A 27,034-nucleotide genomic window follows, 5' to 3' on the forward strand; every position below is an offset into this window, starting at 1 on the left:
TTACACAATGGGCCCCACGTGATTGGCTAATTCAGGGATGCCAATCAGAGTGCAGATTCACTTCCACCTGGAGCTGGATTGGGTGGCTCCTGCGGACCAATCAGACTGCTGCAATCTCAATCCTATTGTTCTGGGACCAATCAGACTGCTGCAATCTCAATCCTATTGTTCTGGGACCAGTCAGACTGCTGCAATCTCAATCCTATTGTTCTAGGACCAATCAGCCTGCTGCAGATTGGATCCTATTCAACTCAGTACATAACAGTCATGATGGCCACATGACCCGGAAGCTGTACGCTGGCTCCCTCGGCCAGTAAAGCGAGATGAGCGCCGCAACCCCAGAGTCGTCCACAACTGGACCTAATGGTCAGGGATCCCTTTACCTTTGCCTTTATTCCTGAGGAGGCTCATGACTAGAACCTCCACCTTTTAAAAATAGCAAGCTGTATCTTTCACATGAAAGGATTTTCAGAACTGTTACGCATTTTGTCTGTGGTGCTGTTTTCAGATGTTGTAAGTCATGCTGCTCGTTTGAAGATGGGTGCAGTAGAAATGTAATGGAAAATAAATATCTGCAGGTGTCTTCTTATGAGTCTCCTGTAGATAGATTGCTGGTATTCATATCTGTAATTTCCTTGCTACCCCCTTCATGCTCCTATGAGGTCCCAAATTGACAAGGATTGATCTGAATCATTATGTCTGCTGAGAAGCAGAAGAGCCCAATCATGCAAACACTTATGCACAAGGGTATTTTGGTGCATAAGTGAAAATCTTCCAAATTAGCCGATGAAAATCGTTGGCTTGTTTAAGAGCACCCATGTCACGGGAATTAGACACCAAAAGTTACGAAGCAAATTATTTGATCGTTATAGAGCAGTGATTATGCAAAGTGGTGTAAAAAAGCTTTACCTTGTTCCTGGATAGTTAATGTTGCCATTTCCACCCTCCTCCTGAGTCTGAGCAGCTGTGTGACAAGGTAGAAATTCAAATGGTGAGGCATTTCCCCACATGGAGGTTCATCAGCGAGCAAATGCAGGCCTAATGTCAGCATGTGGCACCTTTGGGCAGCTGACAGAGCCCCTCTGCACTCACGCTTGCCTGTCTGTTCCTAATGCGTGAGTCATCTTCCATGGTGTCTCATATAGCATTGCACTGAGGCATTGTGGGAAGTTTAGAATGGCAGATCGTAGCTACGCACCACTGCCACCAAGTAAAACCACAGTCAGGAGCGATGCTGACTCCGTTTCTCAGGAACCATAGGAAGCTGCCTCAGACCGAGTTAGACAATTGGTCCTTCTACCTCAATGTGGTCTACACTGACTGACCACAGCTCTGTGGGTTTGCCGACAGGTGACATCCCTAGCCCTGGCTGGAGATGCTGGAGATAGAACTGGAGAACATCTGTATGAAAAGCAGGTGCCTTATCACCATAGGCTAGATCAGTGCTTCTGAAACTTGGATCTCCAGCTGTTTGACTACATCATCCCTAGCTAGCAGGACCAGTGGTCAGGGACGATGGGAACAGATGTCCAGAAACAGCTGGTGACCCAAGTTTGGGAAACCCTAAGCTAGGTGCTCACCTCCTCACCACATTTGCTTACCCTTTTCCTGCTGGGTCCAATTTGCAACACTGTCCAGCGGGAGAGGGCAAGATCAGTGATCTTCTGTGTTTTCATTTTTGCCATGTTTGGAGAGGGCAGGTGAGCTAGTAGCAACACCAGGGAGGGGAGCCGGAGGATCCAGGGGTTTATAGTGGGAGCTCTGGCAGGATGTGGGCCTCAGCAAGTGTCCCACAATGCCAACACCTGATGTCAGCCTTCTGTCCCTTCTGAAAAAGAAAAAGGAAGCCTATTCCATCACCTATTATGCATGTGTTCCTTTGAAATAGAGATAATTACTACTATTGTTATTGGGATGGGAGAGCTATGGAGTTGAGCAAGAGGCAAAATAGAGATGCTGCAACTGGGCCAACAACCCTGCTGCCCAGAGACCTTACAGACCAAGCAGGTTGAGGTGTCCTCAAGGCTAGTAGTATTGGAGAACCTCAATACCAGTCCTGCCTTTATGCTGATCTTTTTGCATGTTAAAACACCTCAAGGAACGGAAGGAGACTAAGCTGATGATTGTTGTATTTTCCTAGACATCTGGCAGCCCCAGATAAGCAATCTTCAAACACTCATCAACAAAACCTGATGCCAAAATGTGCTTGTTAGTCTTCAGAGAGCCACACACAAGTCTCTTGTTTTCTCCCCTCCGTTGAACAACTCCCCTGTGAGGAATGATTGCAGGTTTGGCATTTTTAGTTTAGAGAAAAGGAGTTCATGCAATTATTCATGGCATGGAGAAAGTGGATGGTGAATAGTTTTTCTCCATCTCTCCTAACACTAGAACTCATGGATAACCAGTGAAGCTGAATGAACCAATCAATGAAGGCTCAGGATACAGAAAATAAAGTTTTTCATGAAATGTGTAGCTACACTATGGAACTTACAGTGATGGCCACCCACTGGGATGGCTTTAAAAGGGGTTGGGCAGATTTATGGAGAAGAAAGCTACCAGTGACCTGGCCCATCGCTCCATATTTACTTCTTAACGTTGAATATGAAGAAGATGATTTAAGCAACTTCTGTATTTCACCCAATCACAGTTACACTCACAGTTATGGGAGAGGTTGTTTTCCTCCGATAGATTTGTGCATCTTGTTGACTTTTAGCAGTTCCACTCTTGAGAAATAATAAACATATATATATATTAAGAGGATTAGGCAAATTCATGGTGGGCAAGTCTATCAAAGACTGTGCTGTGCCTCCAGAGCCAGAGGCGTTCATGCCTCTGAATACCAGTTGCTTGACATCACAGGTGGGCAGAGTACTGTTGTGCTCATGGCCAGCTTCCCACAGGCATTTGGATTGGCCATTGTGAGGATGGGATGCTGGACTAAATGGGACATTGGTGTGACTAAGCAGGCTCTTGTATTCAGACTGTGAGGTAGCCTTTTCACATGTGCAATCAATCACTGGGATAGCTCAGCTGGTAGAGCACAAGACTTTTAATCTCAGGGTCATGGGCTTGAGCCCCAGACTGGGCAAAAGATTCCTGCATTGCAGGGGGTTGGACTAGAGAACCCTCGTGGTCCCTTCCAAATCTATGATTCTACATTTCTAATTGCTGAGCCAGTAATCGGGAAAGGAACATGCATGTATGAACCGTCCAAAATAACTCAAGCATGCCCCTCCCAAAAAACCTTACTGTGCAAGACTAATAGAAAGCTTTCATTCTGACACCTGGGAAAAAAATGTCCTTTCTCTCCTCACAGAGAGTGTCGATTATGGGCCGGTGTTTATACAAGAGCCTGACAATGTAATTTTCCCCATGGATTCAGATGAGAAGAAAGTATCCCTCACCTGTCAAGCACGAGGGAACCCAGCACCAACCTACAGGTAAAAAAAAAATGCTTGCTGGATTCATTCTCCCTGGGTTGATTACTTATTTGATCCAGAAGTATTTCTGAAATATATATGAGGCTTTTGTGCCCTTGTTATGTACCCTTAAACTGTTTTTTTATAATTTTAAAAAGTAGGTGATTTTGACCATCGATTTTCCGCGTCGTGTCTAATTGTTTCACCAAAAGGTTATGTTAGTTACACAGGTATGTAATGTGATCCAGAGGCCTGACTGGCCTCAGCAAGAAACTGGGCATTTGATGTCACTGTTCCCATGCTGTGGAATGCTCTTCCAGCAGAGATTTGGCAGACATCCTTTCTGTTGCGCTTCAGGAGTCTCTTGAATACTTTTTAAAGCTGATGATTTATACTGATTTTAATGGTGTTTTCTGCTTTATTGTTGCACGCCACCATGATATTTTATGGTATTGGCAGTGCAGAAATATTTTTATCCATATAATAATAAATAAATAAATAGCCTTCTTCAGGTGTTCAGATAACATGTTAAGTTAACAGATGAGAGGGGGCAACACTCTAGTTCCAAGCGCCCCCCTCCCCCATTGCCATTTCCATCACCTTCCAATTCATGGAGGTTGACTATATGAAGTGAGGAGCTTCCTGGAATCAGAATCACAGAACCGCAGAGTTGAAAGTAACCCGATGGCCATCTAGTCCAACCCCCTTGCAAAGCAGGAACCTCTTGCCCAACGTAGGGCTCGAACTCATGACCCTGAGATGCAGAGTCTTCACGCTCTACCGATGGCGCTACCAGAATATTAGGATTCTCTGTCTCTTTTAGTCCATATTTATTAGTTTTCAAATTAGGATAGAACCGTGAAGATAGGTGAACAAAAGCAAAGATTTCATTTTCAGAGTTCTAAAATGCACAGGGAGCATCCACGAGTACAGGAAGCATCAGACTTCAGAAGGTCACTGTGAGTTGGAAGGCAGCCAGATTGGTAACAGGGGGTGGTGATTTTCCCATGGCTCCCCCTTGAGTGTTAGCACACTTTCAGATAGCAACACCTGAAAATGGTTGCTCTTACAATTACATGAACACTGTGTTTACATCTTCTATGTTGCCTTGAAATAGACCCCTCTCAGACCACTTTCTCTGCTTTCCTCCCAAGATGGCTCCGGAATGGAACGGAGATAGACACCGAAAGTGATTACCGGTACAGCGTGATAGAAGGGAGCATTATCATCAATAACCCCAGCGAAACAAAAGATTCTGGGCAGTATCAGTGCTTTACCACCAACATGTTTGGCAGCATATTGAGCAGAGAAGCTACACTTCAGTTTGCATGTGAGTAGCCATACACTATTCATCTCCTTACCATATATTTTGTTTATCATCCAGATTTGAATAATGATATTATACCACTTCTGGAATAATGAAGGCTTTGCACTGGGAAGAGTTGGAAGGATTGTAACATCTGATCTGTCTGTCGTCAGCAATTTCTTGCATCTCCTAAGTAATTGGCTTCCCATGGTCTCAGTTAGAGCCCAGTTTACAACTTAGCTGGATTATGTAGGATGCTAGAAACAGCTTTCATATATTGACCACCCCATACAGCCACCCAAACAAGTATTGTGGTGCGTTACAGGTTTCTTATACTTGGTGGTTTTCCGTAGTTCTGTTGCCATTGGTGAAGAAATGCTTCATGTATCAAAGAAGAGCTATATAATGAAATACCACTTTATGTTATAACAGTGGCATGGAGAAATCTGTATCAAGGCCAGAAAGGCCGTAGCTCAGAGGTAGAGCATCTGCTTTGCATACAGAAGGTCCCAGGTTCAGTCTTCAGCATCTCCAGGTAGGACCAGAAGAGACCATGGTCTGAAATCCTGGAGAGTCATTGCCAGCCAACGTAGTCAATACTGAGCTATATTGACCAATGGTCTTACTCAGTATATCACAGCTTCTTATGTTCATATCAGACCTAAGACCTGCTGAAATATTGGGGTTCTGAAATGTCCAGGGAGCTTCCACAAGCAAAGGAAACTTCAGAAGGTCACCCTCCATGAGTTGGAAGGCAACTAGACTGGCAAGAGCAAGTGGTTTTCATGCAGCTCCCTTGAGATAAAAAATTTCACAGCCTGAAGCCTGCACATGTAACATTTTCCTTCCTTCACTCCCCCACTAACCATTAAGATTCTGATGGCAGTAGGGCATAGAGACATTCTGGAAATCATCCCTCTTGAGGTTCTCAGTGGAACAAGCAGGTTCAGTTAGAATTTACACCTTTGGGACTTAGGTGGTCAAATAATGAGCACAGTTTCCCAGTGTCTTACTGTCCACTGTTAGTTCCCCATGCCTGGGAGTGGAACAATGCAAAGCTGCCATATGGTAACTTAGCAGGGATCTACTATCCCAGCGAAGGCCCAGGAGAGTCTTCACAGATAGCTTCTCCTCTTTGCTGTTCATCTGCTCAGTCCCAATGCACACCTGGTTCTTTTCCAGCTTCTCCATTTCCCCAACCAGGCAACGGTTAAGAGGTGAAGTCCTCTGCTGGTTCTGAACTGCTTGCTGGGCCTGAAGCCACCTTCACTCTTGTGGGGCTGTAGGTGAAAGCAGGGAACATGGGGTCAAGGCAGGGGTCCAGGTGTGGAGCGTGGGGTCTTTGTTGGGACAAACAAAATTATTTGGGCTGGATAACTCAGCTGCTTGATTCTCTCCCTCCCCTGATGGCACCACGAAGCAGGGAGGAAACAAGAAAGTTCTTGCTTATGATTTTATTCAGTTGGCATGGTGAAAGACAAGAAATCCCATCATTCCTCAATGATGGCATTGCTCACACTGAGCTCCTCCCCCTTCCTTTCTAGCAACACCTGCCTCTACAGCGTTTGCCCTTGGACAATTGTCTCTGTGCCCTTGCACCCTTAACAAATGCCTTGTTTTGGGAGAAGGTGGGTCGGTTATGCTGCTCAGTAACATGTCATCTAGCTGCTCTGCCTCCCTTCCTCCTTCTCCTAACACCTCATAACTCTGCTGTTCACCTGTCTCTGAGCTGTTATCTTCCTCAAAGCCCTGCTGTAATTCAAGGCTGCCTTCTTCCTCTCTGGAAGCTACAGGAGAAGGGGGTGTGATTCCCCACCACTCCTCTTCCTCTTCAGTCCAGTCCCTGACACAGAGTCCCTTATGGTGTTGGAGGTCTATACAGAATCCCACTTCTATTTCTTGGTTCAGGTCCCCACTCCTCGAATTATGCTCTAACTAGATTCTGACATTCAGACAATGGCCTTGTGCTTTCTTCCTCTCTTGACCAGTCATGTTGTGATTCATATACCCCAGCATTTGCCATATTCCTCTTGAAACAGAAGGCATGGGAAAGAAATTTGTTCGGAGCTCTGAAGTACTCGAAAATAACAAATACTCTCACAAGATACGGTAATTTGTAATGATGTGTAGCATCCCCTCTGTAAAATTGTCACTGTGCCATATGAGCTTATTGCCCTGCTGATAAGGTCTTTGAATTGATAATGTGACATCTCTGGCTTCTCTTGCATCCTGCTGAGTTTAGAACTTGAAAACTGCTAGCAATTTATCAAAAGTTTAGAGTCTCACAACTGTGCATCAAACACGAACTGAATGGGGAGGGAGGCAGGATCCCAGGTTTTCCCATGCTGTTCCTACTTTCAAAGTCTCTGTATAGTAACTCTACTAAATTGACAGTGTGTGACTAAATATAGAGCACAGCGCTTTCCAGAGCATTTGAATGATTAAGGTTGCAAGTCTATACTGTACACCTTCACCTGAGACCATGTTGCATTGGGAAAGAATCTTAGTTCAGGGGTAGAACAGCTGCTTTGCATGCAGAAAGGTTCCAAGTTCAGCACCTGGAATCTCCAGGAAGACCTGGGAAATGCTCCTGTCTAAAACCCTGGATAATTAGATGGACCAATAGCCTCATTTGGCTCGAGGCAGCTTCCTTTGAACTCAGTGGTGATATTCAACTCTTGCACTAATGCAAGGATTGGCACAGCTGCAATGGGATTTTCTCCCCCTCTTCACCCTGTCCGTGCCCTTTGGAGCATTGGGAGAAAAGCCTGAAACAGATTTAGGAGGTACATAGGGGAATTTTTCATTGCACAAGGATAACTTCTTGCACTTACAGAACATTAATCTTTGATTATGTGGAATACAACCCATTGCGTTTAACTCTTAATAGGCATGTGCAGGATTGCTTTGTTAGAATCTGCACATTCATCTAGGCTGCCCCGTAGTCCTCCATAGGAGCATAAGGATTGGGATGATTTTATTCAGGATTCTGCAAGGAAGTGCAGTTAGACAGGCATGGTGCTCTAAATCTGTACCACAAGCAAAAGTCTATTGTGTCTGCAGAACAGGAACGTTGGATAATAGCAATATTTCTAAAAATGCCTCACCTTGGATTTAGGGGATCAGAATTACTTTCCCATCATCACAGATCAACACTGGTGTTCAGGGAAGGATGAGCCACAGTTCCAGTGCTAGAGCATCTGCTTTGCATGCAAAAGTTTCCAGGTTCGATCCCAGACCTCTCCAGGTAGGGCTGGGAGAGGCTCTCATTTGAAACCCTGGAGAGTTGCTGCAATATCAGTATTGTAGACAATATCAAGCTAGATGGACCACTGGCATTTTCCTATGTTCCTGTGAACCAGCTGGCATCTCTAGAATTTGCAAAGACTGCTACAATAGCAGCAGATGTGTCAAAATCTGAGGACAATCTGCATAGTGAAATTACTCCCCCCCCCAATCTCTTAGTGTATGCATTTGTTTACTAGGAGATGAGCCTCTGCTCATTCGCTAGCCCCCCTGCCTCCCCCCCCCTTAGCTCCATAGAGCTTCCCCTTCCCACCCTGTGGAATGAATAAGCCTACTTCTCACAACTGTGTCCTGGTGCACAATGCCCTTTGGAACTGGGGGGGGGGGCTCCAGATCATTTTGCTATAACTGGTTGGGGAGTTGCAACAATTCTGGTTCTCCCGTCACACTGTCATCTTAAGTGAACGTATGTGCTGGCGTACATACATGCCTTTTGCACAAGAAGAGCTCTTTCACATTGCCTAGATAGGTATTACTGCTTTGCATGTGTGTGTTTTGCAGCCAGTCAATCTCTGTGTCCAGTTTGACCACAGAAGATGCTGAGATAGGATGCATTCGTCCCACCAGTCACCTTTTCACACTTCAGCATTTGATCAGCTTAGATATGTTATGATATGAACTTATTAAAAAAAAAACACCTGTAAACCTATGCAGCTTTCCTTGGCGATAGGTTCCATTAAATTTGCTCTTATTTCCAAATCAAGATGCGCAATATCTGGCTCAGGTTTGGTATGAATGTTTCCTCGCAAAGGGCTGTGAAGGCAAAGTGTAAGCTTGTTGGCCCGGTTTCAGGTCCAATTTAGCTCTGCTGCTGCCTAGGGACACGGGTGGCACTGTGGTCTAAACCACTGAGCCTCTTAGGCTTGCTGATCAGAAGGTCAGCGGTTCAAATCCCCGCAACGGGGTGAGCTCCCGTTGCTCGGTCTCTGCTCCTGCCCACCTAGCAGTTCGAAACCACGTCAAAGTGCAAGTAGATATGGTGTTTCCGTGCGCTGCTCTGGTTCGTCAGAAGCGGCTTAGTCATGCTGGCCACATGACCCGGAAGCTGTATGCCGGCTCCCTCAGCCAATAAAGCAAGATGAGCGCCGCAACCCCAGAGTCGTCCACGACTGGACCTAATGGTCAGGATTCCCTTTACCTTTACCTTTACTGCCTAGGAAGACATCTGAGGTGCATTGCTCCAGCTCCAGCTTCCGCTGATATTGTGGACTTTTAGATTGTATTTACTTCGCTTTCAGCCAGCCATGTATTAAAACACTTGTCCAGTAACCCTAGGCAACAAGGAATTGCATGAAGGGGAGTGAGCAGAAAGATGGAGGAGGGACAGACGGGCCCTTTCCTTACTCTGCACCCAGCATGGAAACCAAGTGGGCTCCCACAGAAGGAGAGTACGCCTTTCCTCCTCACCCAGCAAAGAAAGCCAGCTCCCTCGTTCTCCTCTCCCAGCACCGAGGAGGCTGGTAACATTTGTGGGTTTATTTTACAAGGTTGTTTAAGCACATACTTAGCACTTTCACAAAAAGCAATAGGACACAGTAGGTGTTGCTTGTCCTTTTTCTGCAAACCCTGCATTGTGCTATAACCCTAAGGCAAGTTTGAGTATCACCATATAAAGTTTCCTGCTTGTTGTTGTTTTTTTCCTGGCAGGCTTTGTGTAGTAAAAAAAATTGCTCATGAAAATTTGCCAGCGTTTTAGTTTGAAATTCTCTTTATCCACACATTTTTTTTGCAAAGCTATTTCCCCGGATATATTGCAATTTTTGTTTGTTTGTTGGTTTCACAAATACCTGAAATTTTATGCACACTTCACCCTACTACTATATGCCGTTTTGTAAACGTTGTTGTTGTTGTTCAGTCGTTCAGTCGTGTCCGACTCTTCGTGACCCCATGGACCAGAGCACGCCAGGCACGCCTATCCTTCACTGCCTCTCGCAGTTTGGCCAAACTCATGTTAGTAGCTTCGAGAACACTGTCCAACCATCTCATCCTCTGTCGTCCCCTTCTCCTTGTGCCCTCCATCTTTCCCAACATCAGGGTCTTTTCTAGGGAGTCTTCTCTTCTCATGAGGTGGCCAAAGTACTGGAGCCTCAACTTCAGGATCTGTCCTTCTAGTGAGCACTCAGGGCTGATTTCTTTGAGAATGGATAGGTTTGATCTTTTTGCAGTCCATGGGACTCTCAAGAGTCTCCTCCAGCACCATAATTCAAAAGCATCAATTCTTTGGCGATGAGCCTTCTTGATGGTCCAGCTCTCACTTCCGTACATTACTACTGGGAAAACCATAGCTTTAACTATACGGACCTTTGTCGGCAAGGTGATGTCTTTGCTTTTTAAGATGCAGGATAACTGCACTGCAAAATTCAGGGGAATGTGAATTTTGCAGGATGGTTGTGTTTTAGTTTGCATATTGTTTTTGGAAGTGCACACTATACAAGACCTGTTATCTGAGAGGAATGAATTGCAGGGATTGGGTATACAGGACTAATTTACGCTGGTGTAAATTAAGCCAGAATAAAATTACACCATATCTAGTGCCTGCTTAGCAGCTTGGCTGCTGCTGCTCTGCCTAACTCTGGCAGAGTGTGGGGAAAGCCTTTCTAAACAGTGTTGTATGCTGCGTTCCCAGGTCATGTGACTACGCTGAACAGGCTTAGGATCCAACCTAGGCCATCCTTCTCTGGCTCTTTCCCCATCTTTGGGGTGACTTACACTGGCCTCAGCTCAGCCAGCTTCAAGTTCAGCTGGCTGAGCCCCAGCTGAGCTGGGATGAGCAGGTTGTGTCTGTGTATCTTCAGCTGAGCTTGGAGTTATGGACTTTATGAGCTGGAAATCAGACAGCAGAGCCACAGATTTAATCCTAAAATGCTCACCCCAGTGGATCTTGCCATAGGATTGACATGGGTGCATGTGCGTATCCTGCCCTCTCATATGGTGAATGCAGAGGGCTGCTCCCCTGCTACAAGTAAAGGATTTCTGCCCAGCAATTGTGTCCACTGCTGCCATCATTCTTTGGGTAACGATAGCTCTTAAAGCTGTTTTCTGCCAGTGATTAAAGCACAAACTAAAGTTTGACAAACAGCTGGTGGTTATGAAGTAGTGTGTTTTTCCTCTGAACATCCCTTGAGAGACAGCTTGCTTAGTAATAATAATAATAGCTTGCAAAGCTTTTATGATTTATCCTTATGTTGGTGGCCAAGGATTTGTCGCATTAATACAATTCCTTTTACTTCTCCCAGTGTAGGCGGACAGGAAACACCCTCACAAACTTGCATGAGATAATCCAAAAATAAAACCACATCAGTAAGTTGCAGCACCATCTGTAGCTAGGGATGGAAAGACGGGCCAATTTCAGTTTTCTCAAGTTTCTCGTTTTCCCAGTTTTAGACTCAGCTCCCCACATTTCTGCCATAATTTGCAAAAAATAAAATTAAAAGAGCCTCATGAAAATTCAACAGCATTTTAGAGCCAATTTCTCCTAATAAACACATATTTTTAACTACTGTACACATTTTTGGGTGGCATTTCCCCTAATATAAAGCATTTTTGTATGTTATCTTTCATGAATACATTGATTTTTATGCACGTTCTCCCTAATGTATGCATTTTTGTAAACACTGGTTTGTTGGAAAACTGCATTGCAAAATTTGGAGAAGTGTGAATTTTTAAGGATGGCAGTGTTTCAGTTCACTTTTTTTTAATGTGATATTGGATGTGATCTGACTGGATAGAATCTCTCTCCATCCTAGAGGAACATTAAAAGACCTCAAGCCCTTGCAGTCATATTGTCATGGTGCTTATTGCTTTGCCGTCAACATTCAACAATGAATCAATACATAAAGCAATGCCAGACTCCACATAAGGTAAACAGTAGTCCATGAAAAATTACGCCATAATAAATTTGTCAGTCTTTAAATTGCCACAAGGCTCTGTGGTCATTCCAAGTGCTTGTGTCTTGCCTGCATTAAACATCTTGAGACACCACAAACAAATCAAGACGTATATATACCTTCTCAGTGGCAAATACCTGTCTTTGTGCTACATAGGGCCGTCATGCATATCCATGGTTTTCTGTTCCCAAAGTGCTTCTGCAGGAAAGCATCCTGAACAACTAACAGTTGTCTGCCCATAAAAAACCCAAAAGGCAACTTGATGAGATAGTGTTGAGCATTCAAGTCAACGACTGAAGACCCAGCCTTTTCACTGATATGGCAAAATTAACTTAAACCAGAGAGGTCACTGCAAAATGCTTTTTAAAAGGGAGCAGTGTGCAGTTAGAACAGCTGCATCTGCATTGCTCAACAAATGTATGCATTAACAATGCACAATTTTCAGGAATTGTGAAATTTGTATTGATGAGAAAATTGCACAGCCATTTATGCACTTGAGTGTCCTAACAAACCAAGTGAGGAAAGGTGGAAACAGACGGGAAATGCATATTTCTATTGCCATGGAGCAGTGCTTGGTTTGCAATTGTGAAAGCTGTAACCCAATATACAATAACGCATACTTCAAGATCTACTGCAAACAAGCATGTCTGTCTATGAACTGGATTGTAAGGACTCTGACTTTTGCTTGTCAACTTACTTACTCTGTTGACACCCCTTACACATATACCTGTTGCGTTCCCAAATGCAGGGGCAGCCAGTGTGGCACCGCCAGATACCACTACAACTCCCATCATCCCTGACCATTGTCCACACCGTTTGGGGCTGATGCGACTTGTAGTTCAAAACCTCTGGAGGGTACTGTGTTGGCTACCCGCACCATAATGCAATAAAGTGTGTTTTATTTGTTCACAGATAATTTTTTTTACCCGTTTGAGGTCTTGACAAGACTGTATTATTTACATTGGCTTCTCCAAATCTATCTCGTAAATTTTCAGTTCAACTTTCTTCTTTCAATTTTATCTGGCTGATTGTTACTGCCTCTTCTTTTTATCTTCTGCGGCATTTCTTGCTCCTTAAATCTATTTTCCCATTTAGGATACAGAAGGAGAACTGCCGATTAGCTATAACTCATATCTCCCTTTGCCAATGGTTGCAGCATAATAACTGTCCGCTGACAGACGGGATAAGAAGTCCGCAATGACATGGACAAATAAATCAATAGGGTATTGGGAGACAGCCTGCATGCTATGCGTTCCATCATGAAACACACCTGACAGCTCGCTGGAGAACTTGCCACCCACCTGCAAACTGACTTTAATGAGCTCCATTGTCTTTTGAGGCCCATGATGGCTGCTCAAAGCACTGGACCCAACCCAGCTTTATTTGCATGCCTTGTTCCCAAATGGGGGTACCCAATTCCATAACAGATACATCCATCAATTTCACAGGGGCCAATAAGAGCATGCAGTGTGGATTTTTATCCAGTGTATCCATGCAAGGCATCTTACTGGGTATGGGCACCTGTCCAGTTAGAGCAAATGAAGCAAGCATGTTAATTCACCCCTCCACCACCACCCCCAAAAAAGCCTTCTCCCTGTCATGAGACAAAGGTTCTTAAAAGCAGAAGCAATAAGGCAGTGGGGCTCACAAGGCCTACACAGTCATTCAAGCCTACTAGTTGTAACTGTTAGCAGTAAACTGCCACGTCACTCTGACTCGTGACTCATCTTGGGTTCCCTATAAATGTAACCAGGCATCTCTCTGGGCCTCAGTCTGTCTTTAGAGTCTGAGTCAGTCTCGGCTCAGTATGTGAGTGTGTTGTTGCAGACAGAGCGGCTCCAGGACTCCAGTTAATCAGCTGTGGGTTAAACCACAGAGTCTAGGGTTTGCTATCAGAAGGTCGGCGGTTCGAATCCCTGTGACGGGGTGAGCTCCCGTTGCTCGGTCCCTGCTCCTGCCCACCTAGCAATTCGAAAGCACGTCAGAGTGCAAGTAGATAAATAGGGACCGCTCCAGCGGGAAGGTAAATGGCGTTTCCGTGCGCTGCTCTGGTTCACCAGAAGCGGCTTTGTCATGCTGGCCACATGACCCGGAAGCTGTCTGCGGACAAACGCCGGCTCCCTTGGCCTATAGAACGAGATGAGCGCCGCAACCCCAGAGTCGGACACGACTGGACCTAATGGTCAGGGGCCCCTTTACCTTTACCTTTAAGATCTGTGCCTCTGTGAAGGCTAAGATAGCTGCTATGAGCACTCTGTGTATGCCCTTCAACTACAGTAGTACCTTGGTTTGCAACCGTTTTGGATTACAACCACGTCAAACCCGGAAGTGTGTGTCCCTTTGTTTTTTTTGGATTACAACCCTTGGGGAGGGGGCATTGGCGAAACTGCGCCATGGGTTACAACCTGTTTTGGTTTACAACCATACCTCCAGAATGGATTGTGGTTGTAAACCAAGGTATCACTGTATGTTGTCTATGAACAAGCTTATTTTCTCAAGTAAACTTTTGTTCTGTTTATGAAGAAGACTCTGTTTGATTAATTTACCGCTGCATGGCAGTCTCCCCACCCCACCCCACCCATGCATCTGTATCAGGTATGGCAGGGAAACGGAGGAACAGCTGATTCCATCCATGGTTTCTGGGTGTTCAGGGTAGTTAAAACAAAAGCAGGTAACAAGGAGCTCCAAAGGTATACCTACATACTAGGCAAATGGGCATTAAAATGGCAGAAGGCATCATATTCGAGGGTGCTGTATACATTTCTATTTCTATTTCTTTTTCTTGTCTAAAAAAATAATCAAATTAATATAGATGCCCAGTCAAGGACAAGAAAAGTGTAGGTACTACAATATGATCCACCCACCACTCTTTTCCTTGAGAAGGCTGGCCACAAATAGATCATCAGCTGGTGATGCTTGAGAATTAGTCACTTTTAGAAGTGTGGCGAGGGATACCAAAGATCAGGCATAGGCAAACTCCGGCCCTCCAGAAGTTTGGGACTACAATTCCCATCATCCCTGACCACTTGTCCTGTTAGCTACGGATAATGGGAATTGTAGTCCCAAACATCTGGAGGGCCGGAGTTTGCCTATGCCTGCCAAAGATAATATTGTTGTTGTTGTTTTACAAACAATATTTTAGTAAGGAGAAGACTTACTAAAGTGCCGTGGAAGATGGTAAACAATTAAAGCTTAATTTCTTTGACAGCCTGGATTAACAGAGTACCTCCTGCAATTTTTTTTATTCCCTTGCTTTTTAATTGCTAATTTATAAATAAAAGCATTTTAACAGGGTTCTCTGCTTTTAGAACAAATTAGTGAAATTTGGTGCCTGGATAAACTTAGCAAAAGATTAGAGAGACTGCAGGATTGCCGCTGTAAATTACCTTTATTAAGGTGTCTCTGCCCATCCATCACTCACAACACAGATGGCCTCCTTTATTATTTGTATTAACACAAACACATAAACACATCAGCACTGCATAAACCGGCATGTGGAAGGAAACTCTGTAGTCTTCTGGTTGTAAGGTGAAGTACATATCAGTTTCATGGAGATCATTCAAATTAGCTGCATTAATAAATAAATTCGCTTAAATTTACACTTCCAACAGGGGCTGCCACGTGCCCGGATTTTCCCAGACATTTCACAGATTTCCGCCTGGACGCTGCTAACAATGGCTATGTCCAGGTAATTCCAGACATATGGCAACCCTACTCATTGGCCTATGTACGAAATGTGATCTTAAAATGTCCTTCTGTCAAGCTTAGACTTGCATATGCAATGCAGCTGTTAACATATATGTGGTATAGAGGTGTGTTTTTTCTTACACTTTTAAATTTCATTTTTATCCTACTTTTCCTCCAAAGAGTACAGGGCGGTGTATATGATCTCTATGCTACTGGATGAGTGCCTTTAAAGGTTGCTGAGAATCTTCTCACACACCCTTGACAAGCAATATCATCAGAAATGGCTTAGGATCACAGTAAAAATGAAATAATAGTTCATTTTGTTTCAACATGAGTTTTGTCTCTTTGTTTTATTTCAAGTCTTTGTAGACATATCTTCTCACTACTCATTTATTTACAGCCGGGAAATGGATCATGGCACTTGCTATTAAACTGTATGCAGTGTGCATCTTTGTGTGGCCTTCACAGAGACAATTTTCACGTCAGCCAAATAAATAAATGCATGCAGGAATTTCTGTTTTTACCAGTCAAGGTTTCTGGATCAGTTGTGAGAATTCAAATGTGGTGATTATTAATTTAGTACACTGTGCTCTGCAATAACACAAAGTAATGAACATGCTCTAGAACACTCGATTTCACTTAATCAGGGACTGTAAAAAATTGTAATAAATAAAAAAGCAGCTCGCATTAACCCTTATTGTAAATTGTTTTGCCATTTTGAGCACCCTATATAAATATCCTTGTTTGCACTCTCCTTGTTAATGAAAATGGAAAGCCTCGGTGGCAAATGAGTCAACTGTAAAATAAATATAAATTAAAATGGAAAAGATAAGTCTGTGGTTTAGCAAATGAAAAAAAGAAATCTGAAAATTATGGGTTTGGTTTAGCTTGGTCCTTGGTATAAATAGACCTAAAGATGCCTTTCACGTTTTACCAGATATTGCAACCAGATGCTAATTGTGATGGATAGCTCTTAAGCAGGAAATAATGGAAGGGCCCAAACAAATTAAGAAATCTTAATAAACAGGATGAACATTGTAGCCTATCTAGTTGATTATAAAATATACATACTGTAACGGGCTAGATCTGAACTTCCTGGGGGGTTGATTTCCATTCCCAGGATGCTCCTGCTGAAGGAAAAGAGAAGTGATTTGTTATTATTGTTGTTCCACTCCATGAAAAGCTTCTCCCAAGGGTTTGGGGACTCTGTGAAACAACATGGGAGGAGATGGTCCTAGGGCCTGCAAGGAGAAGGGGAATCTGCGAAAATTGTCTTCCTTCTCCGGTGTCTTCCATTCATGGAACAGCTAATCTGGAACCAAGCTAGATCCAGTGTGCTTAAGTGCTCATTGACAGATATGGAAGCTGTTCTCTGAAGCTGAATGTTTCAAAACCACTGCCATAGTCTTCTACCATGCATAAATTTCAAAGCTCTTTAAGCTAAGTGCTACTCATACCCTTTTGGAAGAAGCAGAGTCAGGTGTAGGGGAGTGCGGCTGGTTCGGTTGTGTCTCGGGGGCTCTGCAACTATGCTGTAGAATGGAAGGTGAGAGGCGGGGGGCACCAAATTTTAGTGGCGCACAGCGCACCACTGAGATTTGAGACCCCCCAAGGTCTGCCACTGGGAAGGAGTGATTTACAGATCCACACTGATGTCCTAGCATGCACCGTTTGACCACTGAATTATAAAACCTTAATTTGGAAACCTCCCAAAAAAACACATCCCCGCTGATTAATTGCATTGCAGCCAGCACCGTAAAAAAGTGGCACAGTGTTCCGAAATTTCTAGCAAACCTCAGATTAATGTTATCCACAATATTCAGTTTTCACTGACAATGTGAATATCTAGTATTTCCCAGAGTGAGAGCAATGAACAGCCACATTTTTGGTTATATGTTTATCTTTGAATATATTTATATATTTAACTCTTTTACCAAATGTCACTGGAACCAAGGAAGCATTAATATATTAAAGCATTTCTTTGTTTATGAGGATTAAAGACAACAAAGGCTATTGCATGTCGAGACCGCGAAGCCCCCCCCCTTGATGGATAAGACACAAGGACACAAATATTGGGTTAATGCAGGCATAGGCAACCTTCGGCTCTCCAGATGTTTTGGCCTACAACTCCCATGATCCCTAGCTAACAGGACCAGTGGTCAGGGATGATGGGAATTGTAGTCCGAAACATCTGGAGAGCCGAAGGTTGCCTATGCCTGGGTTAATGGTTATTGGGAAAATTTAGGCCACAACTTTATTGGTTACAGAATGTGAGCGGTATTGGCTTAGGCATTGGAATTGACCCGACTATATCTGACTCCTGCCCGTCATGCAGGGAGTCCTGTAAGGGTCAACCACCGGTAGGGGGAGCCCCATCGATGCAAACCAACTCAAGCTCCCCCTGGGTTCCCGATGGGATCATGGTACGGCCCTAGCCCTGCCCCAGGCTTCAGACAAGATCTACACCCACGGATTCCTTTAACAGAATACCCTTAAGCTTGGAGGGGCAGGTGATGGCCACACCTCCCCTCCCCCATTATAAGATCAACCAATGCCTAACCGCCAAAGCTTACAAAGTTGTGACGATTGCTATGATGTAGGCGAAAACCAAATGGCCCATGCCAATTTGCCAAGTGGAAAAATTCCTACCAGGCCCCTCAACGGTGACCAACCGAGGTCCATAGCAAGGCCAATGTCAAAACCTGAAAATAGGGAGGGCGGGCGGGAGATTGAGGAAGTGAGTCAAGAGGAAGCTCTCCAGCTCCTACCTCAGTTTAAATGGGGCCTGGCCATCCCCCCCCCCAGTAATCAGATTGGCTGGCTGGACGATGGCATGGCCAGGATCCTCCGGGTGACACAGGACTTCGTCCCTCGCCCCTGGAGGGGAGTGGGTCGCCACGCGGTCCACTGCAACTCCTCCCCACTGGGAAGTGGAACGGATTAATGTGGCAAAAGTATGAATGAATATGAATGCACAAGAATCTTCTGGGGCCTTTCTGTCAATCAAGCAATGCATAATGTTAAAGGAATGGTAGTGCAAATAGCATTGGCTGGAATTTAAATGGGCAGACAGATTTTCCTTGGAGACCCGCCTCTTGGGGCTCAGAAAACACACTTGATAACAAAATTCCACCTAGAGGTTCTGCAAATGCCCACCAATAGATATTGAGGCCATAAGGGATCATTATGATATTGTTTCCTCTAACCTCCTACATAATAAGAATTTATTCAACAAGCCCTGAATTCCTGGATGAGCTACAGCTTGTTTAACTTTTTTGCAAGGGCAGGTTTCCAGTTGCTTTTGACAACCGAGTTGTATTTGGGAAGCTCTAGGTACACCTGACTTATTCAACATGACAGCAGAATTTTGGTTTAAGGTGATTACAAGAGTCGTATATTTACCAATTTATAGATATTGCTTCAAAGTAAAGTATGCTCTGTGAATAATGCCGCCTTCATTGTTCACGCCACACGGATACCGCAAACTGCGGGAAAGAGACACGTCTGATACATTAAGTCTAGGTGTTATGAAAAAGGGCTGTAATAAAAGGTTTACAAGTTTCAGGTTCTGAATTATAATGGCTGGAGAAATGAGGTTTCTGCTTCAGCTCTTTAAAATACAGCTGGAAACGGAAAGGTGGTTAAGCACTTAAAAGTTGATTTATAAAACTCTTGTTTACTGCTTATGCAGATTCTTTGCAGAGTTCACTCGGTGAAAGCGTGGCATGCGTTGATTTTTTGCAATAACTCATATATTATGCAGATTCTCGCGACTGTCATCTCCATCATTCTCATCCCATAAGTGTACATTATGGGAAAGTGGAACTGAATGTCTGAAGGAAATACTGCAATCTAAGAATTGGTATGCAGATTAAGCCCTGTGCTGGAAGTGCAATGGAGACAGCAAGTCTGTCTAATTTGAACATTGGCTTGGCAGTGGGCCTTCTTTTGATAATAGCTCAGTATCTAGCGGGCTTTTGCTTTTATTGCCTATTTCACAACCAGATGAATAGGTCTCTGCCATGAGTGTCCACTTTGCATTGTTTTGTGTTTTTCAATCACCTTGTTCTTAGCTGTTTTTATTACCGCTTGTACATCCCCTGAACATATGTGAAAGCTGATAAATAATCAACAACTATGCAAAGCCGTTGGTACCACTGGATAATTAATATTTTAGGCTGATGCTATTATAATATATTACTTTTTTAAGCAGACAGCTCTTTGGCAAGAGCGGGTTAAGATGCAGTGAATCTCCATCTCAGCCAGGCTCAGCTCATATTAAGTCCCCAACCATGGCTCTGCCCAAGATATGCCAGCATAAATTGCTCTTTCTGGTTCAGCTGGCTGAGCCTAAGCTGGCTAAATTGAGGTCAGTGTAAAAGGTAAAGGTAAAGGACCCCTGGCAGTTAATCCCAGTCACGAATGACTCTGGGGTTGCGGCGGTCATCTCGCTTTATTAGCCGAGGGAGCCGTAGTTTGTCCGCAGACAGTTTTTCCGGATCATGTGGCCAGCATGACTAAGCCACTTCTGGAGAAACCACAGCAGCGCACGGAAACACCATATACCTTCCTGCCGGAGGGGTACCTATTTATCTACATGCACTTTGACGTGCTTTAGAACTGCTAGGTTGGCAGGAGCTGGGACCGAGCAACGGGAGCTCACCCCGTCACGGGGATTTGAACTGCCAACCTTCCAATCAGCAAGCCCAAGAGGCTCAGTGGTTTAGACCACAGTGCCACCTGCATCCCCAAGGTAAAGAAAGTACCCTCCAAAAAAGGAACATTTCAGGGGTGTGGTGGGACTGTTAGGATTTTGTGTAGCCTCTGCTGCGTCAGCTTGGCTAGTGTGATTAGTATAAATCACAAGAGTTGTCTGAGAGTGTGAGAACAGAAGACTGTCTTATCTCTTCTGCCTGAGAGTGTTATTGTAAGTTACTTTCACTTCTGCTGTGTGCATTGCTTGTTCTGCCAGAGCTTGGAGAACACAGACGTGGATTATGGATTCTCTGTATAGACTTTAAATAAAACGTAGTTTAGATCTACGGGTGTGTCTCTCTTCTTGCTGCATGATGCTAGAAGACTTGTGTGCACTTTTCATAAGAGAACTGTCGCAGATAGGCACTCTGGAGTGACGGGACATGCCATTCCAGAGGGGGCCTCCTGGGAGACGCTCAGAGCTCGTGGAGTTCGCCGTCTCCGAGAGAGCGTTATTCCAACAGGGACCAGAGAGGGGAGACTTGGTCTGGTCACATGTTTCAGGCCAGTCACATGACCTGGTAACCCAGTGCAGAACACTAATATAAATGCTTGTTTTCCCTCTGCCAGGCATAGGCAGGCCTGCTTCTGAATGGGGTTTGGATATGGCGTAACTTTTTAAAAGGGAAATAGATGAAAACATGGGTTACCGTAAATCTGGATTTTCCTGGGCATTTCAGTGATTTCCGCCCAGATACTGTTTCTGATGGCCAATTGTTGGACATATGGCAACCCTACTTTGCACTCGCTTGCTTTATACTGGCTTCTTGGGCTTGCTCACTAAGTGGTTAATGCCAATGGATGGGTGAACTAATTCCAGTATTTATTACATTTTATGTAGAATTGCACTATTGGAATTTCCCTTCCTCTCCTCTGCAGCTTAATGACAGCCATAGACTCACTACAGCAAATCACAATATCTCAACAGCAGAACCCTTCCCCCCCTGTATCCTTCACACACTAGAGCTGTCATGCCCTTTGTGAAAGCTGTCTACCCATTCAGAAATAATATAAAACTCTATTATATCTGACCACACATGCAGAAAATTCAGTGACAGCTGGACTTACGCATGTGTCTTTTGTCTGCAGGGAGTACTGAGTGTTTTCACCTTCTGCTGTGGACCGGCTAAGCCAAGGAAGGTGTCTTAACTGTCAAAAGTTGACCTTTCTATATGAGTGTCACAGCACATGCTCCTTTTAACTCCAGGAAATATGAATGCGAACATCACGCCCTGCCCTTTGTGTCATAATACATTCCTTTGCGTTGACATGTGGCCACTTTGTCAGCTAAGCCACAGGCTGAAGTGACAGCCCAGCATCAATGTAGTGGTGATTTCCCTTTGAAAAATCAGCACAATAGTGAAGGGCTTTAGCATAACTGCAGCTTAGGATAGTGATGCATTTCCCACTGTTGTGAAAAAGGAACTGTCCAGGAGCAGTCAAGAACATGGGGCCACTGCCCCATGTGGTGAGCTATCACAACTGCAGCTCGGAACATCTCCTTAGCCCATGGGGCACTAACATTTCAGGAGCCAGTGAGCCCATCCAGAATGTTCAAGAAGAAGAAGAAGAAGAGTTTGGATTTGATATCCCGCTTTATCACTACCCGAAGGAGTCTCAAAGCGACTAACATTCTCCTTTCTCTTCCTCCCCACACTCTGTGAGGTGAGTGGGGCTGAGAGACTTCAGAGAAGTGTGACTAGCCCAAGGTCACCCAGCAGCTGCACGTGGAGGAGCGGAGACGCAAACCCGGTTCCCCAGATTACGAGACTACTGCTCTTAACCACTACACCACACTGACTCTCTCAAGAACTGTTGTGGGGGCCAGTGACAAAATGGCTGCTGTGGTGTACGTGGCATGACACAAAATGGCTGCCACGTCTAAAATGAGTGGGGAACCATATTCAGTCTGAGGGCCACATACCTTCATGGGGAACATTTTGAGGGCTACATGCCAGTGGTGGAAATGGCCAGAAGTAAAAGTTGGTGGAGGAAGTCATGCACAGTGGTACCTTGGTTTTCAAATGTACCGGTAATCCATTCCAGAAGACTGTTTGAGTTCTGAAACATTCTAAAAGCGAAAACTCAATGGCTGACAGATAAGCCTCAGGATCTTGAACTCAGCGGAAGTTGCGTGGAAAGTTTGACTTCCAAGGTGTGTTCGAAAACCGAAGCATTTACTTCCAGATTTACAGAGTTCAAAAACCGAAATGTTTGTCAATGGAGACGTTCGAAAACCGAGGTACCACTGTAACTCCTACCTTTGCAAAGTAGGGCATATTCTAGCTATTCCAAATCCAGAGCTTTCTACAACATACATTTCTCAATGTCCTCCATCACGGTGAGCAAGAGTTTTTTTTATCAATGTTTAAGAACACATTCCAGGCAGTCAAAAACACTGGAGGATGTCTCAGAACAAGGCTGGGGAACAGTGTGAAGTGGAGATGAGTCATGGCTTGGAGAGAGTCCTGCGGGCCTGATATAGAGGGCAAGCGGGTCACATTCAACTCCTGGACCTTAGGTTGAGCACTGCTGCCTTAAAGTATTTCTGTGGTGAAAGAGTATCCCCTCAAATTATGGGTCTCTCTCTCTATCTATCTATCTCCTGAGCAGAGGCAGTCTACCATCTTCTCTGTGTTATGTTTGCATCATGCAGCCAAAAAAAAAGAAGCTGAAAGGCAAACAGATTCATTTTTCATTTGTAACGACGAAGCACTTGAGGTCCACCTTCGTCTCCGGAAGGTGAATGCGCAAACGGAGTTTTGTGGCAGTGCGACAGCTTCGATTCTTATTTTTCCAGCAATTTGGATACCTTTTTCTTTTAAATTGATCAAGCGGACAATGCAATGCGTGGTGAAATACAACTTACAATAGGCTCCAGTTTAAAGCGAAGGAGAAATGGTTTAATGAGCAACATTTTTAGCTGTTGGGAGAAAACATTTTCAAACACGATCTTGGAAGGGGGAACAGAGAAATGCATTTAGCACTGCAGACTGGTGTTTATGCAGCTGTGGCATTTGCTATGCCAGGATGTCTTACAATAGTGTCCTCTGTGTCTTTCTCATGTCAAGATTGGACTGGAAAGACTATTTCTGCTGTAGTTGCTATAGTAGCTATTGTTTCTGCTTATTGTCTCCTTTCCCGGTAGAAAACCACCACAATAGTTGATTAAGGCTGCATTCAGACAGCACTTTATGCCATCTTCCCTTGCCTGTTCATTTTCATGTTGTATGTGATCTTTCACATGACTTCTGGAAAACTGGTGGAAGTTTTGTGCTAATTTATGTGTTGTTTCGGGGGGGGGGGTGTTTGTATCTCCCTTCATTCAGAAAATCACAGGAGCTTTTCAATGATGAAATTTGGGGCCATATCTCATCATACTGTTCTTTCCCACCATGGCAGTATAAGTGACCAAAAAAGAAATTGGGACAGAAACGCCAACATGGAAAAACCAGGAAAAACGAATGCAATAAGCTCCACGTCTGAATGGCTCTGACAACCCATCTCCCAAGTCTGTTGCCATCTCATGAGCTCAGGATTCGGAGGAAGCATGCCAGATATAGGGGCCTTATTACCTGGTGAAAATTGATGAGAGTCTGGACAGGGTAATGCTAAGGTGTTTTAAAAATTAATTTTAATTTTCTACCGCTAGTCAATCATTTCCATTTTGCTGCTGTAGTCAGGAGGCCCCCTGAAGCCAAGCTTTTAAGGTGTGGGGTGGGGAAGAAGCCGTCGCAAAGTGCAAGTGTGGAGAGGGGAACCAGTGATGGACCATCTGCTTCCACCCAGCCTCCTTGCCTCTTCCTGCCATTGACAGCTTTTCTGCGGTGATGTGGTGAAGCACCGGAATGGCAACCTGTCACTTTCAGTTCACACCACCCTGCTGAATATAGAAATAAAGGGGTAGAAGGCATTCATTTTCCCATAAGGGATCTCTGTGGGTTTTTTGCTTGTTCATATTGTTAGATGTGTTCTTGATAGGGATGGTGGAGGAATCCTTTGGAAACAGATCCATGCAAATAATTTGGCAGTTCCAACCCTGTAGAATTTTACCCATGTGGGAACGCCCCTCACACCGTCCAATTGACCACACAATCCTATGTACATATCTACTGCCAATCTACCAGTTCAAAAGCATACCAGCTCGAGTAGATAAATAGGAACCTGTGCGGCGGGAAGGTAAATGGTGTTTCTGTGCGCTCTGGCTTCCGTCACGGTGTCCTGTTGCGCCAGAAGCAGCTTAGTCATGCTGGCCACATGACCCGGGAAGCTGTCTGTGGACAAATGCTGGCTCCCTTGGCCTGTAAAGTGAGATGAGCGCCGCAACCCCATAGTCACCTTTGACTGGACGTAACCGTCCAGGTGTCCTTTACTTTACCTTTATGGTTTACATAAAAATAAATAAATTCTGCTATTGAAAATTAGATAAAACAATGCGGGGGTGGGAGAAGAGGAACACCTCAATCTCAGTGAGGAGTTCCAGGTGAATTTCCTTCCACCAAACACACTGCCTCGCCCTCCACCCTCGAATTAATGTAAGAAGAGCATGCTGGATCAGGCCAATGGTCGATCTAGTCCAATATCCAGTTCTCATAGTGACCAACCAGATGCCTCAGAAAAGTCCACAAGGAGGACCTGATCACAGCAGCACTCTCGCTTCCTGAGGTTTCCAGCAACTGTTATTCAGAGGCTCTAACAGCGAATAAAGAACATAGCCATCATGGCTGGTGTCTGCTGGTAGCCTTGTCTTCCATGAATCTGTCTAATCCTCGTTTAAAGTCACTCAGGTCAATGGCCACCATTGCCGCGTGTGGGAGATTATCATCTGCTTCAAAGGAAGCCGAATTGAATTAAACATGACATGCTTCCAGGTTGGCATGTATAGAGCTGCAGCCCAAAATGATCTCAGATAGCAGGTGATGGAGAAAGACCTCTGTCTGATGCTCTAGACCAGTGGTTTTCAACCAGTGTACCCTTGCACCCTGGGGTGCCTTGAATGATGGTCAGGGTGCTGCGGGCAACATTGGCCTCTGTCCCTCTTTCCTCCCCTCCCTCCTCTGATGCCCTCTCACGTCTCTGCCTCCCAAAGGCATGTACGGCTGTTTGTTGCAGCAGTCCTGGCTACAAGTTCCCCAGGTGAATGGTGCCTCTGGGGCTGGCCAGGCAGTGTTAGTTGCCAGGAGCTGAGGTGGTCTTGGAGTAAGCAAGCAAGCGGGTGAGGGAGCCCAGCCAGCCAGTCCACCAGCCCTTGCTGTTGCGAATGGGCAGGCAGGCAGGCAGGCAGTCACTGCGCTGGCTTTTCTTCTGCTTGCTGTGTGAAAGACCTGCCTGGGAGCTGAGTGGCCGATGGCAAAGGAGAGCCTTTCCACCATGCAGGCCCGCCAGTTCCTGCTGCTGCCACTGCTGCCTCCCAAGGTGAGTAAGCTGGTGGCCTCACGTTCACCTTTGGCCAGTCTCTGTCAGGCTTGGTATTAGAGGTTACCATCCACACATCTTGCTGCGCAGATACTGGTGGTTAGGTTAAACCTCTTTTAAACTCAGGTAGGTAGCCGTGTTGGTCTGACTCAGTCGGGGAAAAAATAAACAAATAAAAAAGTTATCCAGTAGCACCTTAGAGACCAACTAAGTTTGTTCTGGGTATAAGCTTTTGTGTGCCTGCGGTATCTGAAGAAGTGTTCATGCACACGAAAGCTTATACCCAGAACAAACTTAGTTGGTCTCTAAGGTGCTACTGGACAATTTATTTTATTTTATTTTATTTCGACTCTTTTAAACTGTTTAGCAGAGTTTATCTTCTTTCTCTCACAGAAGTGGTGAACAATGACGGCATTATTTTAAAGATGACTCACCAAACTGTGAAGTCTCGGTCAAGAGGTTTTATTCCCAGACCGGGTACAAGCATTACGGTTGCAAAAGAAATGGTTCTGACTGTTGACGTAAACAGCAATTAACAGCACACTTTCAAGCAAAAGTTTTATCTCCAGCACGTTCTAAATCACAGCAACAGTCCTGCAACGGAATTCACGGCACAGCACTCTTCTGTCAGGCATCTGCCATCAGGCATCTGCAAAAACGAAGTCTTCTTATTATTGGCACTTCCAGCTGACTCTAATTAAGCTCAGAGTGCCACTCCCAAATTTAAAGGAATGTTTCTGGAACCTTCTAGAACCTTTCTACTTGTTTCTGGCAGAATGATTCCCAAACACTTGGAACATGCTCTGCCCAGACCCTCGTGGAGCAGGATGAAGAGGCACCTCTCTTCGGGGTGGGGTGGCTCAGAGACCGGGGGGCGGGGAATGCGGCAGCTTCCTGAAGGACTCACGAGGAGAGGGGAGAGGGGGCTGAGGGAACACTCCACAAGAGAGGGTATTCAAAAAAGGGATGAGGGGCTGCCAGCTCTGCAGGCAAGGGGTGACATAATTGGGCTTCTGGGGCTCAGACAGCATTGCCCCACAGGGGAGCGGCAGAAAGAATATTGTTGGTCAAGGGAGCCGTGGACTCACAAAAGTTGAAAACCTCTGTTCTAGACAGTCATTACCAGTCAGAGTACAGCACTAGATGAACCAGGTGGTACCCTGTGGGAATATGTTTTCAAGGTGCTACTGCACCTGTTTGTTTGTATTTACTTTAGGTGTCCTTCCGCATTAGGAAGGAAGGGCAAAGGATCCAGCAGG

The 27,034-nt window shown here is 44.9% G+C and overlaps 1 protein-coding gene across 2 annotated transcripts in view; it reads left to right on the forward strand.

Moving 5' to 3' along the window:
* Window positions 1-27,034, forward strand: part of CNTN5 (contactin 5) — a 619,322-nt gene that overhangs the window by 396,088 nt on the left and 196,200 nt on the right. For both annotated transcript variants that reach the window (XM_033146163.1, XM_033146162.1), the window contains exons 5-6: window positions 3,317-3,440; window positions 4,574-4,749. In XM_033146163.1, coding sequence (XP_033002054.1) covers window positions 3,317-3,440; window positions 4,574-4,749 — 300 coding nt within the window. The remainder of the gene's footprint in view (window positions 1-3,316; window positions 3,441-4,573; window positions 4,750-27,034) is intronic.

The sequence above is a fragment of the Lacerta agilis genome, chromosome 4 (assembly GCF_009819535.1).
Source record: "Lacerta agilis isolate rLacAgi1 chromosome 4, rLacAgi1.pri, whole genome shotgun sequence".
Lineage (NCBI taxonomy): Eukaryota > Metazoa > Chordata > Lepidosauria > Squamata > Lacertidae > Lacerta > Lacerta agilis.